At 41.9% G+C, this 27,434-nt stretch overlaps 1 protein-coding gene across 1 annotated transcript in view; it reads left to right on the top strand.

The window, feature by feature from the left end:
• The window catches only part of CPNE8 (copine 8), a 372,678-nt gene that overhangs the window by 181,799 nt on the left and 163,445 nt on the right, over positions 1-27,434 (top strand). Inside the window, exons 3-5 of the mRNA XM_068276306.1 lie at positions 4,977-5,023; positions 17,775-17,878; positions 21,886-21,925. Of these exons, the coding sequence (XP_068132407.1) occupies positions 4,977-5,023; positions 17,775-17,878; positions 21,886-21,925 (191 nt within the window). The remainder of the gene's footprint in view (positions 1-4,976; positions 5,024-17,774; positions 17,879-21,885; positions 21,926-27,434) is intronic.

Here is a 27,434-nt window from a genome sequence, read left to right on the forward strand (position 1 = left end):
GGACAGGTGCAGTGATTGGGATTACAAATGTGCAGCTGCATGTCACACACACACACGTACTGTGAATAGGTGCAATGACTGGTGGTATTAACAATGCGTGCACTCACGTAGGTAGGTAGGTGGACTAAACAGTGAACAGGCGCAGTGATTGGGATTACAAATGTGCAACTGCTTCACACACACACACACACACACACACACACACACACACACACACACACACACACACACACACACACACACACGTACTGTGAACAGGTGCAATGACAGGTGGTATTAACAATGCGTGTGCTCATGTAGGTAGGTAGGTAGGTAAGTGGACTAAACAGTGAGCAGGTGCAGTGATTGGGATTACAAATGTGCAGCTGCCTGTCACACACACACACACACACACACACACACACACACACACACACACGTACCGTGAACAGGTGCAATGACTGGTGGTATTAACAATGTGTGCACTAACATAGGTAGGTAGGTGGACTAAACAGTGAACAGGTGCAGTGATTGGGATTACAAATGGGCAGCTGCCTGTCACACACACACAGGTAGTCACTGAATGTGCTGGGCCTGGCAGTGGCACAGTAGGAATTACACCAAAGGCCAGCTGCGACTGACTGACAGGGCTGTATATAATGCAAGTGGGCCACCCAAAAAAATATAGATCACAAGAACAAGATTCGCTCTCAAAAGAGCTGTTGAGAGGTGCTTTTTTAGCAATAAGAATCAGCCAGGAGCAAGCTAACAAGTCTACAAGAGCCTAACTAAGCTTTCCCTATGAGAGTCTGCAGCAGCTCTCCCTTCACTAATTACTGCAGGCACACGAGTGAGTCCAATGCCTGACGCTGACTGCCTTTTATAAGGGGGGGAGTGGCTCCAGGAGGGAGTGTAGCCTGATTGGCTACAATGTGCCTGCTGACTGTGATGTAGAGGGTCAAAGTTGACCCTAATGATGCACTATAGGGGCGAACCAAACTTTCGGAAAACTTTGCGGTTCTCCACGAACGCGAACCACGGAAGTTCGCCGGGAACCATTCGCCGGCGAACAGTTTGGGTCATCTCTATAAATTACCTTTCTCCTATGCTGCTGTCACTTACAGTAGAAATCCGACAGAACTGGCAGGTTTTGGACTAGCCCATCTCCTCATGGCCACTGTCCGACAGCCAAAAAAGTGTATGGTGAGCAGGGAGGCTGGCCAGCATCTTTACATAAATCTTTTTCAGGCAGTGTTTTTATAAAGAATCAAGGCCATGCTGTAAATTCACTTTTTCTCCTAAGTTTTCTTCTCCGGGGTAATTGTTCATCTTCTGTTTAAAATAACGTTTCAGCACTCTGCAATTTTAAACGTACTAAAAAGTATATGAAAAAGTACTGTCAAAATTATTTTAAATATTCTTTGTTTGCTGTTGGCTTAAAAGGCATTTTATTGATAAGATGTAAAAAGATCATCTAGGAGGAAACTTAAGAGAAAACGTGAATTGAATAAGCGCCTCAGTATCCAGCATTTTGCATTGTATGCAGTTAGCTTAGCTTTTTATAGCCTATTGTAGCCTGGTAGGATGATTAGACACATATTTATGGCTATCTAGCAGCATTTACTTTACAGCTGACCATATATTAATTTACATTTTGATCTGCACTGCTCTAGAACCACCTCTTTTCTCAGGGTCCAGTGTTGTCAAATGAATACTGAATAGTCTCTATTTGTTAAGTAAAAAAAAACAAAAAAAAGTTGAAAAAGTGCATGAGAACATACTTTGTATGATTTTATGAAAGTTCTTTTTGAAGCCTGTTGTAGCCTTGACAGGCATGATTGTACACCTGACATATGCATGCATGTGGCTACTTTTGCACTGATACTTCATATGATTTTCTTTTTCCCCCCTGGTCTGACCTTGGATAGTGCATGCTACATTTATGTGGATGCCATCAAATGTGTTGGCCTAAAAATCCTTGCATGTGTACTATAGCTTAATCAAAGCTTTCATTAAAGTTTATACTGTATAACAATAGCTACCGGTCCATTGGAAAGGCTTGGTAGATTGCAATCACATATGCCAACGAGAATGGCGAAATTGCGATGGTTTCCGGGTGACAAAACCGCTGAAGTAGAGCGAGTGGATGTGCATCACCTATCAGCGCTGCAAGGATCCTCCTTGCTGCTGTCCCCAGTCTCAGCTCTATGATGCCCTTTAGTGGCGTCTCTAATTACATGCGCCGCTGAAAGATTCACAGAGATGAGACTGTGGGCAGTAGAGCTGAAGAGGGATCCTGGCTGTTCTTGTGAGTAGCACGCTCTCCCCTGTACTGCACACATGGCTGCCTATGATTGGGGGAAGCTAAACGGGTCACAGGTGGCTGTATATTGCTGGGGAGTTGGGGCTACAAATAGTGGGGGAACATGTGGCTGCCTATGCTGATTTGTATGTGTAGTACACCTAAGAAATAAAACATTAGGAGCAGAGACAAAAGTCTAATATTGTTTCCGGTACAGGAAGTGTTCAACTCAATTTTTTATCTATGCAAAAGAGCCATTGAACTCCACGACTTTCAAAGTCGCAGAGAGCGCTGTCTTCTGAAGCTTGTTATCTCAACTGTCAGTCGTATTTTATTTTTCTCTCTAGAGGACACTTCTAAATTTCACTGGCCTACTCTGTAAAATCATTTAGAATGCTGAGTAGTGTGTAAACTGCAAATATTAGAGAATGATGCAATGTTATAAAAAACACTATATAACTGAAAATAAAAATGTGAGAATATTTTCTTTGCTACTAATGTTCTAATAATTATCTGTACTACACAACCAATTCATTATATCATAATTTTTTTTTTGCTTCAGTGTCTCTTTAAAAGTAATGTGTGCAGGCAGTGCACATACGTGTACTTGGCTTTAAGCAAATTCAGTATACTTTTACATAATTTGCAAAACCCACATTGTAAGCACAAGTGAATCCAAAAGATCTCACTAGCACACATCAGATTAAAGCACACCTTTTATTGTGCCAGTTTCCACAGTGTTCCAACAATTGTTTCGGGGGCCACACAGGGTCCCCCTTCATCAAGGCATGTGGTTCCCCGAAACAATTGTTGGAACACTGTGGAAACTGGCACAATAAAAGGTGTGCTTTAATCTGAGGTGTGCTGGTGAGATCTTTTGGATTCACTTGAAGTGTGGTACTGCCTATGCCACTTCACCAAGCACCCCGAGACCTGATGTTGGATGGTGTGCCTGCTTCATCTCGAAAAACACATTGTAACCACATCAACTATGTTGCCTGCTGTGCAAGGTGTCGCAAATATAACGCGTTATGCAAATTACATATACAACAAAACCTAACTGCATCATCCTTCCTGTCCCTGTCTGTGTATTCGTGGGTTTTTTGTACTGCGCATATGCGCAGCACAGACAACCGTTGGGACAGGAGGATGGGCCAGGGAGCCAGGCGGATGGGTGGGTGCGCGCGCGGTGGGCAGGCGGGTGCGCGCGCACTGACTGGCGGCGTGAAGAGACCTAGAGCCCATTTTTAAACGGGCTTAGGCCAACTAGTAGTTACATAATTTGGTACAGCCTGGTAAATTTGCGATTCCTGCACATGTTAGGTTTATTGGTGTATGGTGAATATACCTCAGTGAATCTTATTCCTGGTGCCTATCATTCTGTATTATTTTCTTTAGTAGAGGAGCAGCACAGACAATACTTTTTGTGTATTAGTGGTTTGCCTTTGTTATTCTGTGTGCCGAGGACATTCATTTTTCTCAGCTTTGTGTAAATTGTATTTTTTACTTTCTTTTCTGCATCTGCTGCCCCAGTATTCATTGCTTGCAAATGAATATTGAAAATATCTCTGTTCAAACTGTCACGCTCTTCTAGTAACACATATAAGGGCCAGTTTACATGGCTGGCTTTATATATATAAATGAATATTTAAAACCGGATTTATCTGAGCATTTTAAAAACTATTGCACCATGTTGAGTGTTTTTACATATTGTTTTTATGGTAAATGGTCTTTTGTAATTGCCAAATATACATGGATGCTGGTAAATGTAGTATCCAAAAATGGCTCATGTTTGCTGGTAGAATGCTATGAAAAGAAATTTCTTATAAGAGTGTTTTAAAGAATTTTAAAAGCCTAGAAAGCATCAAGTATAAGTTAGGTCTCAGTGAGAAATTACCATTGTGGTATTTAAAAAAAAAACATTAAATATCACATAGAGGTAATATACAATGTTGATGTCTGTAGTGCTACAATTAGACTTTTTTTTCTGGCTATGACCTTTTAGCAAAGCCTGACATTTCCTATGTTCAGAAAAGGAAACATTTGTTGCAGCGTGCAACAACGGTTGCTCACGCAGCAGGCAAAATTACAGTTGATAAGACAGTCTAGTTTTCTAGGCCAAAGCAAAAGAAGAGATAGTGACTCACTGCATTTCAGGCTCGTTATACGACATTTGAGGTAGGAAAAGCAAATTACCTTACACCAAAAAACAGCAAAAAAAATTATTTATCGTAATAATGACCATGTGAGACAAAGTGGTTCTTGGTGTATGGGCTAGCTGAGCCCTCAAAATCTGGCAAAAACTATTTCCAGTACCAGCACTGCCACTTGTCATTTATTATTCATTTCATATTTGGTGATAACAATCTTACTGTGGAGATATATATATATATGAGCTGTCAATATTAGGGTATTATATGTACACAAAGCTTGCCGATTACAATATATTTATATAGCATAATATAGTGTTTTATAAATCCCTACTCACTTCAAATATTTGTGTTGTTTTGTTGAGCATGTTATTAACATTTTCTATGTATGAAGTTCATAGATGGTTCATATGTATGAATAGGGTTTTATTTATAAAATATATCTCAGCTGTATGAATGAAAAAAAAAACAGTTGATTAAAGTTAGGACATATTTTCAGTGCACACCTAAGAATGAGATTAATAATGTTTTCTTTCCCATTACAGTATGTGTATTGTATACACAAGGTGTTGCAAACAAGGAATGGAGAGAGGTAAGTTTAGACATTTCTTAAATCTAACTGTATGCATTTAGTTTTAAACAGTAAAATGTTTTCCTAAGTTTTATTTTGTACAAATATAAAAAATGATTCACAGTGCTTTGAAAATGACAGCTGCCAGACATAAGTCAAATACACAATAATAGGTATCAAGCTAAATTTCTTTTAAGAAAGATAAAATATTGAATTGCTGTAAAAGTTCTTGATCAATATCAAATCAACCATATATTAAAATGAAAGACAGTACACCAGATTTATACAAACAGTCCACACTAATAATATTGCTAAAATGTATTCACTCTGTGGGTCTTTGTGGCGGTCGTAATCCTCACGGTGATACCTGCATGTCTGGGGAATTCTATGACTGCAGATTGTAGAAGGGTGCCTCAACTTACTGTGAGGTAAACCTCGTCTCAAGAGACCTACTAAATGACCCTCAGACCAGAAATCTGTCTCGTTAAAATACTTATTACCTTCACTTCTAAATAAATCAATATTGATGTAAAGGACTTAATGTACTAAGATATCTCTAGAGATTTCCAAGCATCTCCTGCGCAAATATCAGAAATGATCCAGCAGCACACCTTGATATAATTAACTAACTTATCTCCGTTCAAGTTCTTAGGATCTTCTACACCACCCAGATTATGTTGTTGTGTTTTCTATACCTCATTTTCCTTTCTCTCACCCTCTTTTCAAAAGTCACCCCCCCCCCTTTTCAAACAATGCAAATACTGTAGCCTTCATATACTGTAAAACAGTTTTTTTAGATATGAATTGCTCAATTTTTTGATACAGTGTATTTTTTTTCCAAGCTATCTGCTATGGTGGTAGCATTGCTTTCTTTTTACAAAAATTGGGACTTTCCAGAGCTTTCCTGCTGATAACATATATCCCATCAGTGATTTTAAAAAATGTTGATAGTGGTCACTCAGGAGCAACAGTTAAGGTGGCCATAAATCACTTGATGTTTTTCCGGATTGACCATTAGATACACCCCTCTTTGATCTAATATGATCAGAGATGGATATGTTGCCTGCCAACAAACTGCACAGTGTTTTCCAGTAGATAGAATATAAAATCTATTGGAAATAGTCCTAGTGCCTCCGCCACTTTCTCCTGCTAGGCCCCCTTTCCAAGTGTATGTGTCGCCCCCATGCCTGTGCTCAGTATTAAAGGTTCGCCTTTCTCTGACAGCGTGACTCCTGGCCTCCTCCAGTGTTCAGCATCAATGCCAATGCCTGTTCCACTTGTGCCATATGGAACAGGCACTTGTGGCAATGTTGGACACCAGACAAGGCCAGGAGTTGCGCCAGCAGATAGGTGAGCCCTTAACACTGCACACAGGTACGGGGAAGGGGGGGGGGGGGTCACTTATACACTAAAAAGAGGCACCAGCTGGGAGTCCATTGTTGTTGTTGCCGTTACCGCCACACACCTGATTGAGCTCTTGCGGACGAGATTTTCTGCCATTCCCAATTAACCAATTTGATCGATCAGGAATTATTGATCGGGCAACCATGTTGGAACACTGATTCGCTTCCGATTTAATAAAAATATCAAATCAGAAGGTTGATCTTCCCACAATATCAAGTAATGTATGGCGACCCTTAGAGAAAATCCTCAGGACTTGAGAGGATCTCTTTATTTGTGCATTTGTATTTTATTTTTGGAATTCATCTCCAGAAAGATTTTATTCCATAACATTTAAACCATATATATGTTATATTCCCTGTTTCTTTCTGTCATCAATTCTGTCAACAATTTGGTGAGGATTCAGGATATAGCTTATAAATCATTTTCTATCATCCTAACAAGACTTCTTCTGACTCCTTCAAGGAAACGCTGTTTTGGCTTAGAAAAGGAGAATCCTATCCCAGTCCTCATCCTTCAGCTGTCTTATCTATTTCCTTTTGCCACTTGGCCATAAAAGAGAGTTTGGGGGGTCAAATATATCTTAGCAATGCCTTATAGAATTGTGAATAAAAAATGTCTGACACATATTTCAGAGGCTTGTGATGATTTGTGTCCCATTAAAGACATTTGGTCAAAAATACTGTAGATGCAGCAACCAATTGTTCCTTTTATCACCAAAACAAACCTGTTTTTCATAACTTAAATGTTAAAGGTGCCACCTAGGCTCACAAAAGCTGCAACCTAACTACAGTTTTTTTGTTATCCTACCTCCGACATAGAAACACATTTTTGTGTATAGCATGTTCTGATGTAGCACAGTCATTTTTCTACCCATAAATGTGCTAAAACCACACATTTGGGCAAATCATTCTTAAATATTTTTAGCAATGGTAAAAAGTTTATTGTCTGTTTTTTTGTAACTTTTATTCCAAAATAACTACCTGTTGTATATACTTAATTCTGTTTAGATTTGTATAATTCAATCAGGATTCTCTTAAAGTCCAGACTAATTGTTTCCTTTTCTAATTTTTTTTTTCAATTCCTTTGTTAAATCAGGTAGAGCACCTTTGGGCTGTGCAATATATATAGTAGAAAGTAATGCTTATAGATTGCAGTGTTAAATTGCTTCTGCACCTTTATATCGGGATTGTGCCTAACAGAAATATCTAACTGCTCTAAAAGAATGATATATTGCAAAAGGGAAAGGGAATGCTCTTGTCGTATTAAATTACCAGATGTTATGGACAACATACTATTTATTTTTATCTTTGCTGTAGATGCCTTGTATAGTGGAAACACCATTTCATAAAATCCTGACTCTGGGTTAACCTAGCTTAGTCAGAGATAATTTAAAAATTTCTCTTCTCACTAAGTGATGGCAGAGGATTTTTTTGTTGTAATTTCCTTCTCCTGGTTGTTAATATCTTCCATCTCTTCCTGGTACCTAATAGTGGAATATTCATAGAAGGTTTGTGCAAGCCACTCTGAGGTCTGCACCTAGATAACCTCGTGGCTATAAAACTTTATTGTTTCCAGCAGCTGAATCATCCTAGCTTCTTCCTCCCTGTTGACCTTACAGTCCACCTGTTGATTTAGACTTTAAGATTTGTGATTGATCCTTATAAGACATACAGCTGAACTGAATGAATGATTTTTTTTCTAAGAAAGATATATCATTTTTCATTACCGTGAATGACTTTGACCCTTATTTAATTATTTTTCTCCTAAGTTTTCTTCTAGGTGATATTTTTTCACCTTATTAATAAAATGCCTTTTGAGCCATCAGCAAGCATGAAAATATGCAGAATAATTTTGACAGTACTTTATCACCTTTTTTTTGTACTCTTTCAATTGCTGAGTGCTAAAAAGTTATTTTAAAGAGAAGATGAAAAGTTATCTCCGAGTAGAAAACTTAAGAGAAAAAGTGAATTGAATACGGCCCTAGATGTTTGTTATATCGAGCATTAGCTATATGCCAGGTTCACATGCATAATTTGCTTTCCTGTCGTAATGTACATTAACGCTTATGGAAATTAATAACAGTCAAGTGTGTGTGTATTTAAAGTTTAAATGCCAGGATCACGTAAATTATAGACATGAAAAATGGAGAAAATAGTAAACCACAAAAATCAGGAGAATACAAGTCTAAAAACAACAAAACCAGGGAGCCAATGGTTGTGTTTTTTGTTGTTTTAGACTAGTATTTTCCACATTAATTTGTTGGATTTTGAGCACCAGATTTTTTTCCTTTTTGTGGTTACTTGTCTCCTACTTTTGCATTGGCCACTGGGGGGTATGTGGGTCTAGGAGCTAGTTGGACATTGTGGGGCACTATTTGTGTACATTTTCTATATACTCACATCATCCATAAATCGGATGAATTAGGGCATTTGTACTCTTAAAACTGCTAGTTTTCTATTGTACACATGTGGGTCATAATCTGAAGCTCCCGAAGGATATGTGCAAACAAACAAGGCATGTTGTTTACATGGACAGAATATGTCAGACACAGACCAGATGAATAGTCTTTTGGAATATGTGAAAGGATTCCATAGAAAACATGTGCTGTTTGGTAAGCATAATTGCCATACATGCACAGCATCCCAGGAGAATATTTCAGCTATCACAATTTTAGATATTCAAGACAAAAAAAATGTAAAGCATTTTATGTGATCATTTCTAAGTAGAAATAAGGGAAAAAAAGACCACATGAAATGCTGTATAGTGTACAGATATAAGTGAAAATTAAGATACAAAATAAGCCAATATATTAGGAAGCATCTTCCAGAGATGCACTTAGACAAAAAAAGTCTTCTAACCTCCCAGTACATTTTAAAAGTGTAAAGGTGTGATTATTGTAGTTACAGGCTGTAACTGTGGCTATTTTGCATATTATCGCCTTAAATGCTTATAACTGTCTGCCATCATTGCATTGTGCTAACAGACAGTAGTACTTAGCGCTAATTCACACTAGACCTCAAAATAGTCCAATTTACGGATTGGACTGCAACAGAACAACAGACATGCTACAGATCCTATGTTAAATATTGGAACTGTACAGAAATGTGCCTATATGTCCAATTGACAGCATTTCAGTATGGGTGCTGATGGAAACAATAAAAGCCTATAGGAACGAACAGTATCCATTCTCACTAAACCACATGGTTTCCTAGTAAGGGCGTGCATGTGGGACGTCACACGCATGCTCTTACTAGGAAACCACATGGGGCGTGCTTGTATGCAGAGAGGGAATACCGGAAGCCAGCGGGGGGGACAAGCTGAGGCTGCGGAGAGGTAACGTATACATTTACACTGGACACGGGGTGGAAATTACATTGGGGGGACAGCGTCTGGGGTTTCGTCACGCTCATCGATCGTCTGGAAATTGCACGCCATACCGCCAGGCACCCGCTCAACACATATCTTGCAGCATGCACGATTCAGAATGCAACCAATTTTTGTCCCGAAATTGGTCACCCTGTCAGTCGGGCATGCACTTGGTAGCACCAATTTTCAGCCAATTCAATTATAATAATAATCAAATTGGATGGTCGATTGGCCACCAGGTCTCCTGGTGAAGGGCCACCTTTAGTCTAGTGGCCAAAGCAGCTATCTCAAGTGACATTCAATTGATTTGCAACCGATTTTGATCGATTTCGATCGCTTTGATCTATCTGGCTGGCAGCAGATTGATGGCCCATAGAGTTACATTGGATCTAATGGTGCAATAATGCATTTAGATTGATTTCCAATAGATTTAATTCTGAAATGTATTGGAAATCTGTTCATAGTGTTTGGCACACATCAGATAGATTCCTGTCAGATTCAACCTGACAAGCATCTGACAGTAATCTATCTGATAGTCGAATCGGCTGCAAATCTATACGTGTATGGCCACCTTTAGAGCAGTACACAGTTTTGTTCACTAGCTGTGCCTCATGCTGGGTACACACGGTAAGGTTTTCCGCGCAATTTTGCGACCCAATAATTTTTACCGCACGATTCTGCAATCGATTCTCTTATCTTTATTCGTTTTTCTTATCTTTTTCCATTCACTGCTATAAGAAGGCGAGCGTGAAAAACAATCTGGAGCAATATCGGACATGATGGATTTTATCTATTGGGTCCATCTATCTCACGGAAAATCGTACGATGTGTATTAGGCATCAGAGGGGACTCACAATCTAATCCCCACCATGGTTGTTCCATGGTCACATCGCCAATTTAGGGAACCTTTATCTAGGTATTTTTAGAATATCTTTGGCCATGTTTACAGTGGGCATTGCGCTGCATTGTCACAATAGATCAGGACAGCACCATACATTATCCTTGTGTGGGTTGGGTACAGGGAAGCACACAGTTAATCAAAAGTATGCTTCATCCAATACTGTTAACATTCGTGTTGATCAGTAATGCACTGCTTGCTGCAACCCATTATACCGCAATGTTCCCGCTGCACTGTGAATCTTGCACATGGGTGTGTGTGTGTGTGTGTCTGGGGGGGGGGGCTACAATGCTAATTAAGCTGCATTAAGGTTTTGGCTACAGCTAGCCTTTAATCAAAAAAAATATAGCAACCTGTAAGACAGAATACTAAGATTCCTATTATAGCTTATACAGAGAAAACTACAAGAGATAATGATGTCAGCAACATCCTCTAACCCCTAGAAAGCTGTGTGCAAACTAGGAATAGTTTGTATCCTATTAAATGTTATTTTTATATTATCTTGCTGAGATGAGATAGACATTTTAGAAACTCGTTGTAAATTGTGAACAAAACCTTAGTTTCTTAGCATCTGGTAAAGAGTGTTATTCGTAAGGTAAAACATGCTCATGTAAAAACCATCCTTCTATAGACTCAGTTCTCTAAGCCTACTTTTGTGGTACAAGTATGTTTGTGTGTCGGGAGACATCATAAACAACCACTGCTCAGCATGCTTTGTTGCCTATTACTTACAGGATGTTGCTTGCCCAGCATAATCAGACTTGCTTGGAGTCCAATTTACTAGCCTCTAGCTAACACTGCTCTCTGTATTGGTTTAAATGTGCAACTGTTAAAATGGTTTCCACTGTGATTAGAGCAGGAATAACACTGTGTAACTAAAGGTTAAAAACCATTGTAATCCTTAATAATCATTATAGAGAGGTCAGGAGTCTCTCGGAATTGCCTGCCTGCAATGCTGAAATGCAATCTGTATTCTCCTTTAATCAATTATGCTGTTCCTTCATGTTCCATAATGTCACTCCTGTTCACAGCTTTAGTTTTTGGCTGAAAGTTATAAGAACCCCTCGAGCAATATGTGTACTTTAGCAGCTTTTATTTATTAGCTTTCGACACCATCTTTTTTTATGTTTCGACATGTTGATTTAATTCCACTTATATCATCAGATATTTGCATCTGTTGATTTTTTTCCACTTTCATTCAGATTTAATTCTCCATAGCCATCTAAGAGTCCATGGGGAATTTTCTAAGTAATGATGTAAGAAATCTCCATCTATTTATTCCCGTGAAATTCTCAGGGGCATCTGTACGCTGAAACTCCAAAGGAACGCTAATTTAATGATCTTATGTTAGACAGTTGGTAATTACTTCGGCTTTTTTTCAGTTAAAAATACAAGACTTAAAGAGTAACTGTTGGGCATGATTTTAAAAAATAGTTCCGTATATCCCTCTTTAATAAAGTCCAAAAAGATGCTAAAAAGGCACTGGCAAAGTGAAAATATATTCTCACTTTTAAATGAATGTGATTTATATATCCTCTTGTCCCCAGCTCCTAACTCGTACGCAGAGCCGCAAGAGAAGTAACAGTGAATGCAGGACGGCTTTTTTTTTTCCCTTTACTACTCCCCGTGCCTCCCCTTCATTGAATATTCCTCCCCTTCTGCTGTAGTGCAGCCTGATTGGCTGCTTCCTCTGCCCCTCACATTTTCCTCAGCCACGCCTCTGCTCCTCTTTGATTGGCAATACAGAGACGTCATCTGTAGTTGCCGAAGGAGTGCACAGGAGGCTGCTTGCTAGCTGAGGCTGCTGAAAGAAGGAGAAGAGCGACGTGTGGTAATGTATTGTTTTTTTTTATTATACGCACCACCGCTGCGCATCTCTGCAAACTAAGGGGGCAGATGTATACCTACACTTGGGGCAGTCCTATACCGGGGGCAGACCTATAAGTATTATACTGGGGCAGATATAGACCTGTACCTGGGCAAAAATCGATACTGGGGCAGAGCTGTATACCTACTCTGGGGGCAGAGCTGTATACCTACTCTGGGGGCAGAGCTGTATACCTACTCTGGGGGCAGAGCTGTATACCTACTCTGGGGGCAGAGCTGTATACCTACTCTGGGGGCAGAGCTGTATACCTACTCTGGGGGCAGAGCTGTATACCTACTCTGGGGGCAGAGCTGTATACCTACTGTGGGGGCAGAGCTGTATACCTACTCTGGGGGCAGAGCTGTATACCTACTGTGGGGGCAGAGCTGTATACCTACTCTGGGGGCAGAGCTTTATACCTACACTGGGGCAGAGCTGTATACCTACACTGGGGCAGAGCTGTATACCTACACTGGGGGCAGCTGTATACCTACACTGGGGGCAGCTGTATACCTACACTGGGGGCAGCTGTATACCTACACTGGGGGCAGCTGTATACCTACACTGGGGGCAGCTGTATGCCTACACTGGGGGCAGCTGTATACCTACACAGCTGTATGCCTACACTGGGGGCAGCTGTATACCTACACTGGGGGCAGAGCTGTATACCTACACTGGGGCAGCTGTATACCTACACTGGGTCAGCTGTATACCTACACTGGGGGCAGCTGTATGCCTACACTGGGGGCAGCTGTATGCCTACACTGGGGGCAGCTGTATGCCTACACTGGGGGCAGCTGTATGCCTACACTGGGGGCAGCTGTATGCCTACACTGGGGGCAGCTGTATACCTACACTGGGGGCAGCTGTATACCTACACTGGGGGCAGCTGTATACCTACACTGGGGGCAGCTGTATACCTACACTGGGGGCAGCTGTATACCTACACTGGGGGCAGACCTATGCCTATCTTGGGGGCAGACCTATGCCTATGCCTATCCTGGGGGCAGACCTATGCCTATGCTGGGGTACGATCTATACCTATACTGGGGTATAGGTCTGCATCTGGCCCCAGTATAGCTATATAGCTATAGGTCAGCCCACAGTATAGATCTTCACCCAGTACAGGTATATGTCTGCCCCATTAGTTTGCAGAGATGCGCAGCGGTGGTGCGTGTAATAAAAAAATAATAATAATACATTACCACACGTCGCTCTTCTCCTTCCTCTTTCAGCAGCCTCAGCAAGCAATGCGATGGGGTTCCCCTCTGCCGGTCTTCCGTCCGTCCGCATGGGGTCTCCCCTCCTCCGGGTCTGGGATCTGCGCTTCTGGTCGCTGACACAAGCAGCCTCCTGTGCACTCCTTTGGCAACTACAGATGATGTCGGTGACAGGGACGTCTCTGTATTGCCAACCATAGGACAGTACATGCAGCCTCCTGCCTCTCCTCCTCTCTGACAGTAGATGTAGCCTCCTGCCTCTCCGTAGGACAATACATGAAACCCCCTGCCTCCTACCCTCTCCATAGCACAGTACATGCAGTCTCCTGCCTCCCCATAGGACAGTACATGCAGCCTCCTGCCTCTCTTCCCCTCTCCATAGGACAGTACATGCACCCCCCTGCCTCTCGACCCCTCTCCATAGGACAGTACATGCACCGTCCTGCCTCTCCACCCCTCTCCATAGGACAGTACATGCAGCCTCCTGCCTCCCCTCTCCTCTCCATAGGACAGCACATGCAGCCTCCTGCCTCTCCCCCTCTCTATAGGACAGTACATGCAGCCTCCTGCCTCTCTTCCCCTCTCCATAGGACAGTACATGCACCCCCCTGCCTCTCCACCCCTCTCCATAGGACAGTACATGCACCGTCCTGCCTCGCCACCCCTCTCCATAGGACAGTACATGCAGCCTCCTGCCTCCCCTCTCCTCTCCATAGGACAGCACATGCAGCCTCCTGCCTTTCCTCCCCTCTCCATAGGACAGTACATGCAGCCTCCTGCCTCTCCTCCGCTCGACACAGGACAGTACATGCAGCCTACTGCCTCTCTTCCCCTCTCCATAGGACAGTACATGCACCCTGCTGCCTCTCCACCCCTCTCCATAGGACAGTACATGCAGCCTCCTGCCTCTCCCCCTCTCTATAGGACAGTACATGCAGCCTCCTGCCTCTCTTCCCCTCTCCATAGGACAGTACATGCACCCCCCTGCCTCTCCACACCTCTCCACAGGACAGTACATGCACCTTCCTGCCTCTCCTCCCCTCTCCATAGGACAGTACATGCTCCGTCCTGCCTCTCCACCCCTCTCCATAGGACAGTACATGCACCCTCCTGCCTCTCTTCCCCTCTCGATAGGACAGTACATGCAGCCTCCTGCCTCTCTTCCCCTCTCCATAGGACAGTACATGCACCCCCCTGCCTCTCCACCCCTCTCCGTAGGACAGTACATGCACCCTCCTGCCTCTCCACCCCTCTCCGTAGGACAGTACATGCACCCTCCTGCCTCTCCTCCCCTCTCCATAGGACAGTACATGCACCGTCCTGCCTCTCTTCCCCTCTCGATGGGACAGTACATGCAGCCTCCTGCCTCTCTTCCCCTCTCCATAGGACAGTACATGCACCCCCCTGCCTCTCCACCCCTCTCCATAGGACAGCACATGCACCCTCCTGCCTCTCCTCCCCTCTCCATAGGACAGTACATGCAGTCACCTGCCTCTCCTCCCCTCTCCATAGGACAGTACATGAAGTCACCTGCCTCTCCACCCCTCTCCATAGGACAGTACATGCAGTCACCTGCCTCTCCTCCCCTCTCCATAGGACAGTACATGCACCGTCCTGCCTCTCCACCCCTCTCCATAGGACAGTACATGCAGTCACCTGCCTCTCCTCCCCTCTCCATAGGACAGTACATGCAGTCACCTGCCTCTCCTCCCCTCTCCATAGGACAGTACATGCACCGTCCTGCCTCTCCACCCCTCTCCATAGGACAGTACATGCAGTCACCTGCCTCTCCTCCCCTCTCCATAGGACAGTACATGCACCGTCCTGCCTCTCCACCCCTCTCCATAGGACAATACATGCACCTTCCTGCCTCTCCTTCCCTCTCCATAGCACAATACATGCACCCTCCTGCCTCTCCTTCCCTCTCCATAGGACAATACATGCACCCTCTTGCCTCTCCTCCCTCTCCATAGGACAATACATGCACCCTCTTGCCTCTCCTCCCTCTCCATAGGACAGTACATGCAGCCTCCTGCCTCTCCTCCGCTTGACATAGGACAGTACATGGCTAGGTACACACCATACAATTGTCTAGCAGATTTACCTGCTAGTTCGATTATTTTCAATGTGTTCCATCTGAACCAAAAAAAAAGTTTTTCAAAGCAATTTTTCTGATGAAATGGTGTTCACTCCTATGAAAAACGGCAAAACCATTGAAAATCAGAACATGTTGGTAATAATCGATCTGGCTGATAAATCTGCCTAATGCTGGACATACACGGCATGTTTATGCGGTGGAATCGAGCCGCTGGCTCGATGCCCGCGCATCCCCGCAGGCACTTCCTTATCAGCGCTTTGTTTTCTGCATTGTCCGCCCGCGGGGATCGAGCACGGTATCGACCCGCCGTGGGGATCGTACAGGTTGAATATTATCAATCGGGCCATCAGCGGCTCGATTGATAATATAAAATGTGCCGTGTATGCCCAGCATAAGAATTGCATGGTGTGTAGCTACTAGCTAGCATTTAGAATGCATGGAAGGAGGCTCTCTGCTGGAGGCTGGCGCAATGATAGTGGTTGACATAGGAGCTATTTTACACAGATACGCCCATGACAAACTGCAACAATATAAGTGTGCAGAGGAGTTGTGACATGACATGTTTGGTCTGTCTATCATTAGCCAGTAACTGATCATGCTGTCACACACCTCTAAAGAGGATTCAGTGTGCATGAAAAGTAACGTGTAACGAAGGATGAAACCAAGTGCAGTCTTTAGGCTATGTCACTGCTGCAAAAACGTACATGCAGACAGGATTTCAGTAAGTTGGGAAAATCACTCATCCTCTTTAGCAGTTTTTGACATCCTGTCCTCAGACATAAACAAGCTCTGCAGAGTCGCACATTGATGATGTATGAGAAGCCATACCTTGGTGGGAGTGTCTGAGGGCTGGGAAAAGGGAGTGCTAATGCATACTAAATCAGAAGGAGGAGGGCAAACAGTAAGGGAGGATATGACATCACGATTGGCTTCACACACAGTCATCCTAAAATGGAACCTCCCAGGAACAGAAATCTCTTTATTTACTATATATAACTCGCTGCAAAGCAAAACATGGACAGTGCAATGCATATGTTATGTAAGTACAGCAAGTATTTATCTACTTATACATGTGGTTTTTTTTCCGGAGACACTATGCCTAACAGCTCCTCTTTAAAGAAAAAATGGAGGAATGTCAGATAGATATACTGTAACACTGCAACTTAATTAATAAATGCTCTCTGCTGCTCAGATATAATACAGTACTAAATAAAGCCTACTCTGGACCATTTCTTAGTTGTGTGCTTATTTTTTGTCTCCAGCCTTTCTTATTTCTGTCTTAAAGGGAATCTGATGCAAGATAAATATGGAGACTGCCATCTTCATTCCCTTATAAACAATACCAGTTGCCTGCCTATCATGCGGAGCTTCAGGATTTAGTTGTTTTTGAGTCGCACACTTGCAAGCATGTAGCCAGTGGTGTCAAATCAGAATCAAAGTATCTGATCCGCATTCTCATTCTTGGCCAGTGACTTCAAGTCTTAGAGGCAAAGCATCAGCTCAGCACAGAGGTCAGGCAACTGCCTTTGTAAATTATAGAATGTAGATGGCAGCCTCCATATTACTTACACTTTAGGTTTCTTTTACATGATTTTGCAGTGGTCTGTAAGCAATTAGAGGCACAGATATGACAAAAAGCACATACACATTTTGAAAAGTCTTTTATTTATAAATAGCAGCCTGATTTGCTCTCAAGAGATACATAACTCTGCATGAAAGTTGCTTGAGAAATCTCTACCAGTAAGTTGATATTATTATTTAATATTATTATTTATTGTATTTATAAAGCGCCAACATATTATGCAGCACTGAGCGCCAACATATTACGCAGCGGTGATATGTTATGGCATATGAATATGTTATTATTCTATTAAAAAAAATATATTCTGCGTAATTCATCTATTTGTTTTATTCTACAGTATGGCAGGACAGAAGTGATCGACAACACATTAAATCCAGACTTTGTCAAGAAATTTATTATGGATTACTTCTTTGAGGAGAGACAGAACTTACGATTTGATCTGTAAGTTGTGGTTACAGCATTGCACTATCGTTTAAAAAAAGCAGACAAAAAGCACAAACTTTACAATGGTATACCCTTACAATAATACACGGCAATCCATTAAGGAACCACTCTCAGGAATGTCCATGAAATTATGAAGGTCATGTCTTCGAGAACTCATGGAGAAGCATGAAGCATGTGATCATTTTGATTTGTTGTAATTGCCTCCTGCTTTAATACATGATTAAGACCCCCGACCCCCCTGCCCACCCCCAAAAGAAACAACAACAAAAAAAAACCATCAGAGCCTTATAAATCTTATCACCTGAGCAAAATGATCACATGGTTTTCCATGAGTGACATGAACATCACTTGTTATTGCCACTACCAAATATTTAGAGCTTCATTAACTGTAATGTGATACTTTACCTATGATAGCTGATGATGTGTGAGCAGCAAGGTGAATTGAACCATTATATTGACTAACGGTATGTTTAAAGGTACCTAATGCTGTGTAATAAGATTATTTATTTAAAAAGCTAAAAAACGTAAAAAAAACTAATGCCAAAATTAATTTTTAAAGTAAATGATAACTTTCACAGTGCAATAACCAACCTAGAATCGCTCACACACTGCTTGCCTCATGCAATGGTCCAAAAACCTGGACACAAACTAATTTTAACCAGCACTGAGGATTTAGTTTCACAAATGATCTTTGATAAAATGAGTCATCTTCAATGTACTATGAAACCACCATCCAGTCATATTTGCACGATGCACTTTACCCACATCAGTATAGGAGCATGATTAGTAATTATAGCAGTATCCATGGGAAATATGATTGCCACTCATAGCAGAATTGCACAGAGCATAAGTTGTAATTCTAGTAGCATCAAGGGAAATATTAGTCCCATTTGTAGCACAGTAATAATAGCAGCATGGATGTAATTGTAATGGCATGTGGGAAAAATACAGCTTATAAATGCATCGCATCAGACAACGTCAGTACGCTGGTTTAGACAGATGTTGCCCCTTATCAAGCATAAGTGCACCTGTCTGAAACAGCATGCTAGCATTGACCATTGTGATGCATTTGTGACCTATATTTTTCCCTCCGTGCTGTTATATTTACCACCATGCTGCTTTAATTACTGTGCAGTGCTGCTATGACTGGGACTAATATTTCCTTTTGATGCTGGTCTTATTACTAATCATTCTTCTGTACTGGTATGGGTATAGTGCAATTTGGAAATATGGATGATTACTCTACTTGAATTACTTTTCTTGTGTTGATGTGCATAGACTGCCCTTCACAAATATGTCTAAATGGTGGATTCCCTGTATGCTGGAGGTGACCTATTGAATTGGAGATTATTTAATAAATTAAATCCTCTGCACTGGTTGATGTGTCTTCATAGCTGAATGATAACTTTCATACATACTTAATGTGTTTATATCAGTGGCACAAGGCTGTTCGATCCTACAGAGAACCAAGAGATGGTACAGCTGCAGTGCTTTCAGCGGCATGGATTGCAAACAGTCTGTCTTCCACAGCTTATCCCTCCACCACTGATTGACTGTGGAAGCAAATGAAAAACTACTTAGTAAAGAGGCAAAGAGACAGAGCTGCCTGATCACTGACAAGCTATTTACCAGGCAGTTACTTATCGGAAGAGAGAGGAGAAGCAGAGTAGAACGGGCTGTAATGTATCTCAATCAAATGATAAGGACCTGACTTCTGTATTTCTCAGGTGTCAGTGGGTTAGTAAACTGTTATCTCACTCCAGGCTGCAGGTCTGAGCCACAGGGCAGCTGATCAATGGAAGAAAGTTCATCCTTACTTTTAAATCAACATTTCTATCATACATCTCCAGCTATGGAGCTCTAAAGACATTCCAATAAGTAGAATCAGTAGAATAAGTAGAATCAGTCCAAGTTATATAACTTTTTATTTTAATTTTTTTATAAAATCTTTTAAATTACAGCTTTTAAAATTAAAATAAAGCATACATTGTCCAGCATATAATGAAGCTATGAGTATTTTGTGATAACAATTACACACATGTACTATAGTGGTTCTTTAAATCAGTTGGGGTTACCTAATGTAAAGGACCCCACAGAGCTGAGAGTGTGGATTTGTGTGTGCACCACTACCACCCATGTGTGGTAAAGAGGGAAGGGGTTTGAGAGAATAGCTGGAATTTCTTATTAAAGTGCTTCTGCTTCATGTGTAATAAGTGGCATCAGTGTTGTTTAATCCTAGTTCACCTTCATGGTTTATGTGCTGCCAGAAGGAAGAATGCTTTAAGGGCGGCCAGATTGTTACAGCCTTCTTGGATGCCGTTATATGTTGGCTAATAACTTTGCGCTACATATACGTTTTTGTAACAGCTTGAAAAGGAAGCACTTATTACTCCATGTTTGACACAGACAACGCACATAGTTCAAAATCTAACAAAAAAGCATCTTTATTTCCATATAATCTTATAATTCAATATACTTTTACACCAGTCACCAGATTATCCCAAAGGCTCCTCCCCCCACCCATTAAAATCACCCCTGTGCCTCTCTCAACCTGCCAATAATTTGTTGCTGTGTAGTTCAGCTTCGATCACTGTCTTTGATGCCACTCTGTGCTTTCATTCATGAGCTCTAATAATTCCTGATTGCATAAGGTCTGATACTGCTGTTAGTGATGAAAGAAAGAGTCCACCCACGAACAAGATCCTCCTGACATGCAACCAAAACAGACCCAAGCAGTGTGCAAAGGTCACCTGTATGCACACGAGAGTAAAGCCAACAAAAATTCCAACACACAACATGCAACTGATCCAGACCCAATAGCAGTCTGAATTCAATAATTAATTATCTAACTAACTCTCAATGTACTTAATATTGCAGTACATGCTGATCATAGGCTGCACAATGATGAACAGTTGTACATATGTTTCTGTAGCAGTGTAGGCCAAGAAGATATGCAGATAAAGTTCCATAAGCACAAGCATACATATGTTGATAAATGGGAGATCTCACCCACTCCACTGAAGCAGATGTTGTCCCATCCTTGCTGTATAGGAAATACCTGGATCCATATATGCACACAAGACTACTTGATCCAGATGAGCAGGACTGCTGGTGGTGACAGCTGGCAGGTACAGAGGCACTATGCCAACTAGATTCACCACTCTCCCTCTGCATCATCAGGGCATGCTGCCATGTGTGGAGAGGTGCATCTCTTAATGCCATCCACCATGACGTCATGTGTAACATACAGTTTGTTGCTGTTTAGTTCAGCTTCAATCACTGTCTTTGATGCCAATCTGTGCTCAGACATTTAGACATAGAAGACATTTTTAGGTGTGATTGATAATTATAAAACCGCAGTTGAGACACAATTTTTATCCTTACTTTAAACAGATCATTGTTTTAAATCTATTATGCATTTACAGTTCATCATTTATAATACTTTAAAAGCTTTACCATGCAAATACATTGTGGATCCAAACTGACAAATACAACATTGGAAATAGATTGTTCAAAACAACTAGAGGGGCTTACTTTTGAAGTTTCATTTAATTATTTTTATATACCTACTAAGAAACTTCTGAACATGTACAAGATTGAATGCTTTTCTTAAACACAATCTTGTTTCTTAATACTTCTAATTTTTAATTTTCTGCAGTGCTGCCTACATGAGAGTTTTAAGCTATGAGATTTTCACATCTCAGAAAATGTGTATTTTATCCCTGTTTCCTGGTATGAATGCCTGAGAGCTGGGCTTTTCATGTCTTTTGTCTTTGAAATTCCCTTTCTGATCTCTACTTAAATTTAATTATATACATACATAGATCAAGACAAATACAGATCATAATATATTTTAAGTTTTTCATAGTTTTTGTTTTACTTGGTCTTTCTCTAAACAATAGCCAGTACTTAAGCAAGTTTAATTTTATAGTATAATTATTATTATTATTTGTATTCTCTTTATTATTATTATTATTATTTAATTTGTTCTTTCTTGTAACTAGGTATGATGTTGACTGCAAAAGTCCCAATTTAGCAAAACATGTAAGTAAAATTCCATTATTTGCTGTCTGTTACAAAGAATTTTGCTTCATAGTACTAAAGAATGTTATAATAATGTTTTGTCATCTGACATGATGGATACCATTTTTTGCTTGATCAGTCTTCATCAAGTACCCATGTAGATTACGGATTCAATGTCAAAGTTGTACATTTTTCAGCGTAACAGATTACAATTTTTAATCAGTCCAGAACAAATTTTCTGTACTGGTAGTTAAACTTTTTATCAGTAATTAATCACTTCCCGACCGCCGCATGTACAAATGGCGGCTGGAAAGTGGACCCGGCAAGGACCGCCGCATGTACAAATGGCGGCGGTCCTTGTACGGGCATGGGCGGAGCGATCGTGTCATTTGTGACACGATCCTCTGTCGGGGACTGGCTCCGCCCCCCTCGCGCTGTAACCCGCCGGCCGTTCGGAAACCGCATACAAAGTGTATAATACACTTTGTAATGTATACAAAGTGTATTATACAGGCTGCCTCCTGCCCTGGTGGTCCCAGTGTCCGAGGGACCACCAGGGCAGGCTGCAGCCACCCTAGTCTGCATGCAAGCACACTGATTTCCCCCCCTCTGCCCCCTGATCGCCCACAGCACCCCTCAGACCCCCCCCCTGCCCACCCCCCAGACCACTGTTTGCACCCAATCACCCTCCTAATCACCCATCAATCACTCCCTGTCACTATCTGTCAATGCTATTTTTTTTAATGCCCTAAACTGCCAACTGCTCCCTCCTGATCACCCCCCCACCCCACAGATTTTCCCCAGACCCCCCACCCTGTGTACTGTATGCATCTATCCCCCTGATCACCTGTCAATCACCTGTCAATCACCCATCAATCACCCCCTGTCACTGCCACCCATCAATCAGCCCCTAACCTGCCCCTTGCGGGCAATCTGATCACCCACCCACACCAATAGATCGCCCGCAGATCCGACGTCAGATCACCTCCCAAGTGCAGTGTTTACATCTGTTCTCTACCCTAAACACCCACTAATCGCCCATCAATCACCCATCAATCACCCATCAATCACCCCCTATCACCACCTGTCACTGTTACCCGTCAGATCAGACCCTAATCTGCCCCTTGCGGGCACCCAATCACCCGCCTACATGCTCAGATTGCCCTCAGACCCCCCCTTATCAATTTGCCAGTGCAATATTTACATCTGTTCTTCCCTGTAATAACCCACTGATCACCTGTCAATCACCTGTCAATCACCCATCAATCACCCCCTGTCACTGCCACCCATAAATCACCCCCTGTCACTGCCACCCATCAATCAGCCCCTAACCTGCCCCTTGCGGGCAATCTGATCACCCACCCACACCAATAGATCGCCCGCAGATCCGACGTCAGATCTCCTCCCAAGTGCATTGTTTACATCTGTTCTCTACCCTAAACACCCACTAATTACCCATCAATCACCCCCTGTCACTGCTACCTATCAGATTAGACCCCTATCTGCCCCTAGGGCACTCAATCACCCGCCCACACCCTCAGAATGCCCTCAGACCCCAGCCCTGATCACCTCGCCAGTGCATTGCTTGCATCTATTCCCCCCTCTAATCACACCTTGAGACACCCATCAATCACCTCCTGTCACCCCCTAGTACACCTACCCATCAGATCAGGCCCTAATTTGCCCCGTGTGGGCTCCTGATCACTCGGCCAAACCCTCAGATCCCCCTCAGACCTCCTTCTGATCACCTCCCCAGTGCATTAATTGCATCTATTTTCCCCTCTAACCACCCCCTGAGACACCCATCAATCACCTCCTGTCACCCCCCTAGCACTCCTATCCATCAGATCAGGCCCAATACAACCTGTCATTTTACACCGGCCACATCTAAACTTAGTTTAGATGTGGCCGGTGTAAGGCCTGTCCTAATGTCAACACATGTAAAAACTTTGTGGCCCCCAAAAATGAGAAAATATATGAAATCCTAGATTTTTTCAATTGCGAAACTGAGGGAGTGATATATGCAATAGAATGCCCTTGCCATCTGCTATATATAGGTGAAACAACACGACAGGTCAAGCAGAGAATACTTGAACATATTGGAAACATACGCAATCCAAAGGATACGCCGGTATCAAGACATTTTAGAGAGGTCCATGACGGTGATACCACATGTCTTAGGTATTTTGTCATACAGCAGTGGAAGATGGGACCCAGAGGAGGGAACCTTGACCTAAAATTACGTCAACTTGAGGCCAAATGGATCTATCGACTGGGCACCCTGAGCCCAGGTGGTTTAAATGAGGGATTTACATATACCCCTTTATCTAATAAATACTAGCAAATACTAGACAAGAAAAAATAATCTCCCCTTTTTATCCTCTTTGAGAAACTAAGAAACCACTTTAGTCAGCAGAATTGATCTGAAAATACGGCTATTAACCATGATGAGTATTATATTCAATCGCTATGGCTACAGTCATATATTTACAGTAAAGAATAATCTGTGGATCTGTGATTTTTTCTGCTATATAGTATGGCTGGTATATACTTTGCATATTATTAGGCAATATAGTTCCCATGATGTGGAATAATATAGATAATGCCTCCAATTTTTGCGATTTATAGGATGATTGATAATAATAATTAATATCAGCTCTATTTGGTGAATAAACAAATTGTAATGTGGTTTACATTTGAGTTAATATATGAAGAATAGCAATCCGTGTAAGAGCATTATGTTTTGACTGTAAATGTAATAAATGATGCCATTTAAGATATGTTTTGTAAGGCCGTTTAGAATTGTAAATACTCTCGATGAAAAGAATTAGAGAAATGACAGCTTGCGTGTCAAGCTGGCTCCCATAACTTCCTGGGGGCGTTAACATCTAATCCCCATTTCGTAGAGAACAGAGGGGCGGTGACGCTGATGGTGCGGAGGTGTATCCGGCCATGTACGGCGAGTGGTAATGCCATTATGACGCGGCGGGGAGGAGTGGACGGAAAACGCCCCCTTACGCCGGCGTCTACGGAACAAACATCGGCCCTGCTGGGTATCCATAGTAACGCTGCATAACTTGCAGTGATTGAAGGAATGAAATGTGGGATGTACGGAAGGGGAATAATCCACCAATAGGGAGCCTTCAATGACTTCCTATGGACCAGATATGATGAGTGGCGTTTTACTATTTACATTATAAACGGCAGAGCGGTTTCTAAGGGGATGAATAGAGTATTTGCCAGCGATGGTCTCCCTGTCTTTTTGAGGTAATAGACTTTATTTTAAAGTATTTTTTGGACACAATGGGAAACGATAGGCCAGCCAATGGCCATGTATAGATAGTGATTGATAAGGTATCTGACCAACAGGGAGATTGAAAAGAAAGGGGGGATGGGTCTTGATGAGTACCGCATCCCCCCCCCCCCATCCCCATTGAGTATATAAGTAGGTCAGAGAGACACCCATTTCAATGCTGTCAGAGCAAGAGAGCACATTGCTCTCGTTTGTTGTTTTTCATATTAGATGTATATATGATGCTTTAACTCACTTCTTAATGCACTAGCAACCTTTACACTTAAGCACTTTTCCCTGATGACGACTCCAATTAGGGAGTTGAAACATGTTGGATTGGTGGGGGGTATTGTCTTATATGTATAACAGCAACTAGTCAGAGTATAGGGTTGGAGCAATGTTACAAAATCCTCTTTATGAAGATATACGCTCTATACAATACTATTAACCCTACTCTGTAATGGATGTATATTTATAAACATAAAACAACAAAAACAAGGATACGTTTTTAAATACACTAATAAAAGTTATATTTTAGTTTACTTCTGGAAGGATCAATTTTGTGTATCTTATAGAAATCAGATTTTGGGAATTGTGTTGGTTATACTAATAGGGTCAGTACAAAAATTTAGTGTCATCTTTCCCTGCAGCAAGGGGTGTAAATAGGCTTTCCCTATTGCATCTCCCCAGGTGCACTCATTGCAGAGCACACAGTTCCACTCATCCCTGGCTAATAGCACGCTAGGTGATTTGCTCAAGCAGTTCAAGTATGGTAATCATCCTGTTTCTGGCTCACAGTTACACTGGCCTGTCTGCCTGTCACTTCCAATCTGCATCTTGTCCCTGTCTGTCTTGCAGCCCAGTCCTGTTTGCCTACTATGCCAGTTTCCAACTCCAACTGGTTCCTACTCCATCAGTTAGTCAGTCCTAATACCCTGTCCTGGATATTCCAGTCTGCAACCTGTTCTCTTCTCTTTGTTTGCCCAGACTCCAGCTTTGTTCCTGTTGCCTTGGCCTATTCCCTGCCTGTTTTGCCAGTCCTTTTATCCTTGTCTCCCTTTCTACTGCCTATGCTACAGAGTCCACCCTTCTGTTCTTCTCAAAACTTGAGGGGCTGCAACCTGGTGGCCATTTGCAGAAAATAGTACACTGCATGCTAGGGATGGTGGCCAATCGCACCCCTTGCAGGACACTGGTGAAGGTCAGTGGTTGCTAAGATCTGCACCACAGGGAAGCCTCATAATTTGCACCAGTTCCAAGATTAATCAGATGTCTTCTATACTAACTACCGCTCACTCTCATTGCTAACGCAGTATTCTCAGGATGTTCCTCAAGGAAGGCAGACTTTGTGCATCACATGGATAATAGAGCAGATTTATCAATAGTGTCTGAGACAAAAGCTTAGGAGGTTTCAAGCAATCATGCACAATTGACTTCTTAAAGGACACCTGAACTGAGAGGCATATGGAGTCTGATATATTTATTTCCTTTTAAACAATCCCAGAAGCCTAGCTGTCCTGCTGATCAATCTGTCTCTAATACGTTTGGCCATAGAGCCTGAACAAGCATGTAGATCAGATGTAGATCAGATGTTTCTGACTAAAGTCCAACTTAATTTAGTCAGAATTCAGTTGCAAGCTACATGCTTGTTTCAGGTGTGTGAATACTACTGCAACTAAAGAGATCAGCTAGTAGTATGGTTTAAATTTAAAGAAATATGGCAGACTCCATATTCCTTTTCTGTTCACATGTCCTTTAAGAAGATGTAATTTGCTTCTAAAACTGGAGGAAATAGGTAGGGTTCTCAAAATTGGTGCCATCTGTGAGAGAATCTTCTGAATGAGATATCATGCATTGTGGCAGCTTTAGCAGAGAAGGGGGGGGGGGGCACAATAGTATTTAATGCTAAAATAGTAGCAGTCAGTCAAAACACTTAAGAGTAGGATGGAATGAGTGAATTTAATCAATCCCCATACTTCTGCTTTTATTGAAAAAAAATGTGGCTCTCTTGTCTCACAGTGTAGCTGCTAGCCTGGCTTTACAAGGAGTAGTTTTGACTGACGGCTATGAAAGAGAAGATTCATTCACATGAGGAGTAAAATAACACATACAGTACAAAATGACTATTCAATCCCGCAGTGTGGCAGATTTGCACAAATTTTAGAAGTGGTATTAACCACTTTTTATTTCTATGACATTTTTGCACTGGTTTGCACTGTTTTAATAGCAGGACCAGAT

This window comes from Hyperolius riggenbachi, chromosome 3, assembly GCF_040937935.1.
Source record: "Hyperolius riggenbachi isolate aHypRig1 chromosome 3, aHypRig1.pri, whole genome shotgun sequence".
Lineage (NCBI taxonomy): Eukaryota > Metazoa > Chordata > Amphibia > Anura > Hyperoliidae > Hyperolius > Hyperolius riggenbachi.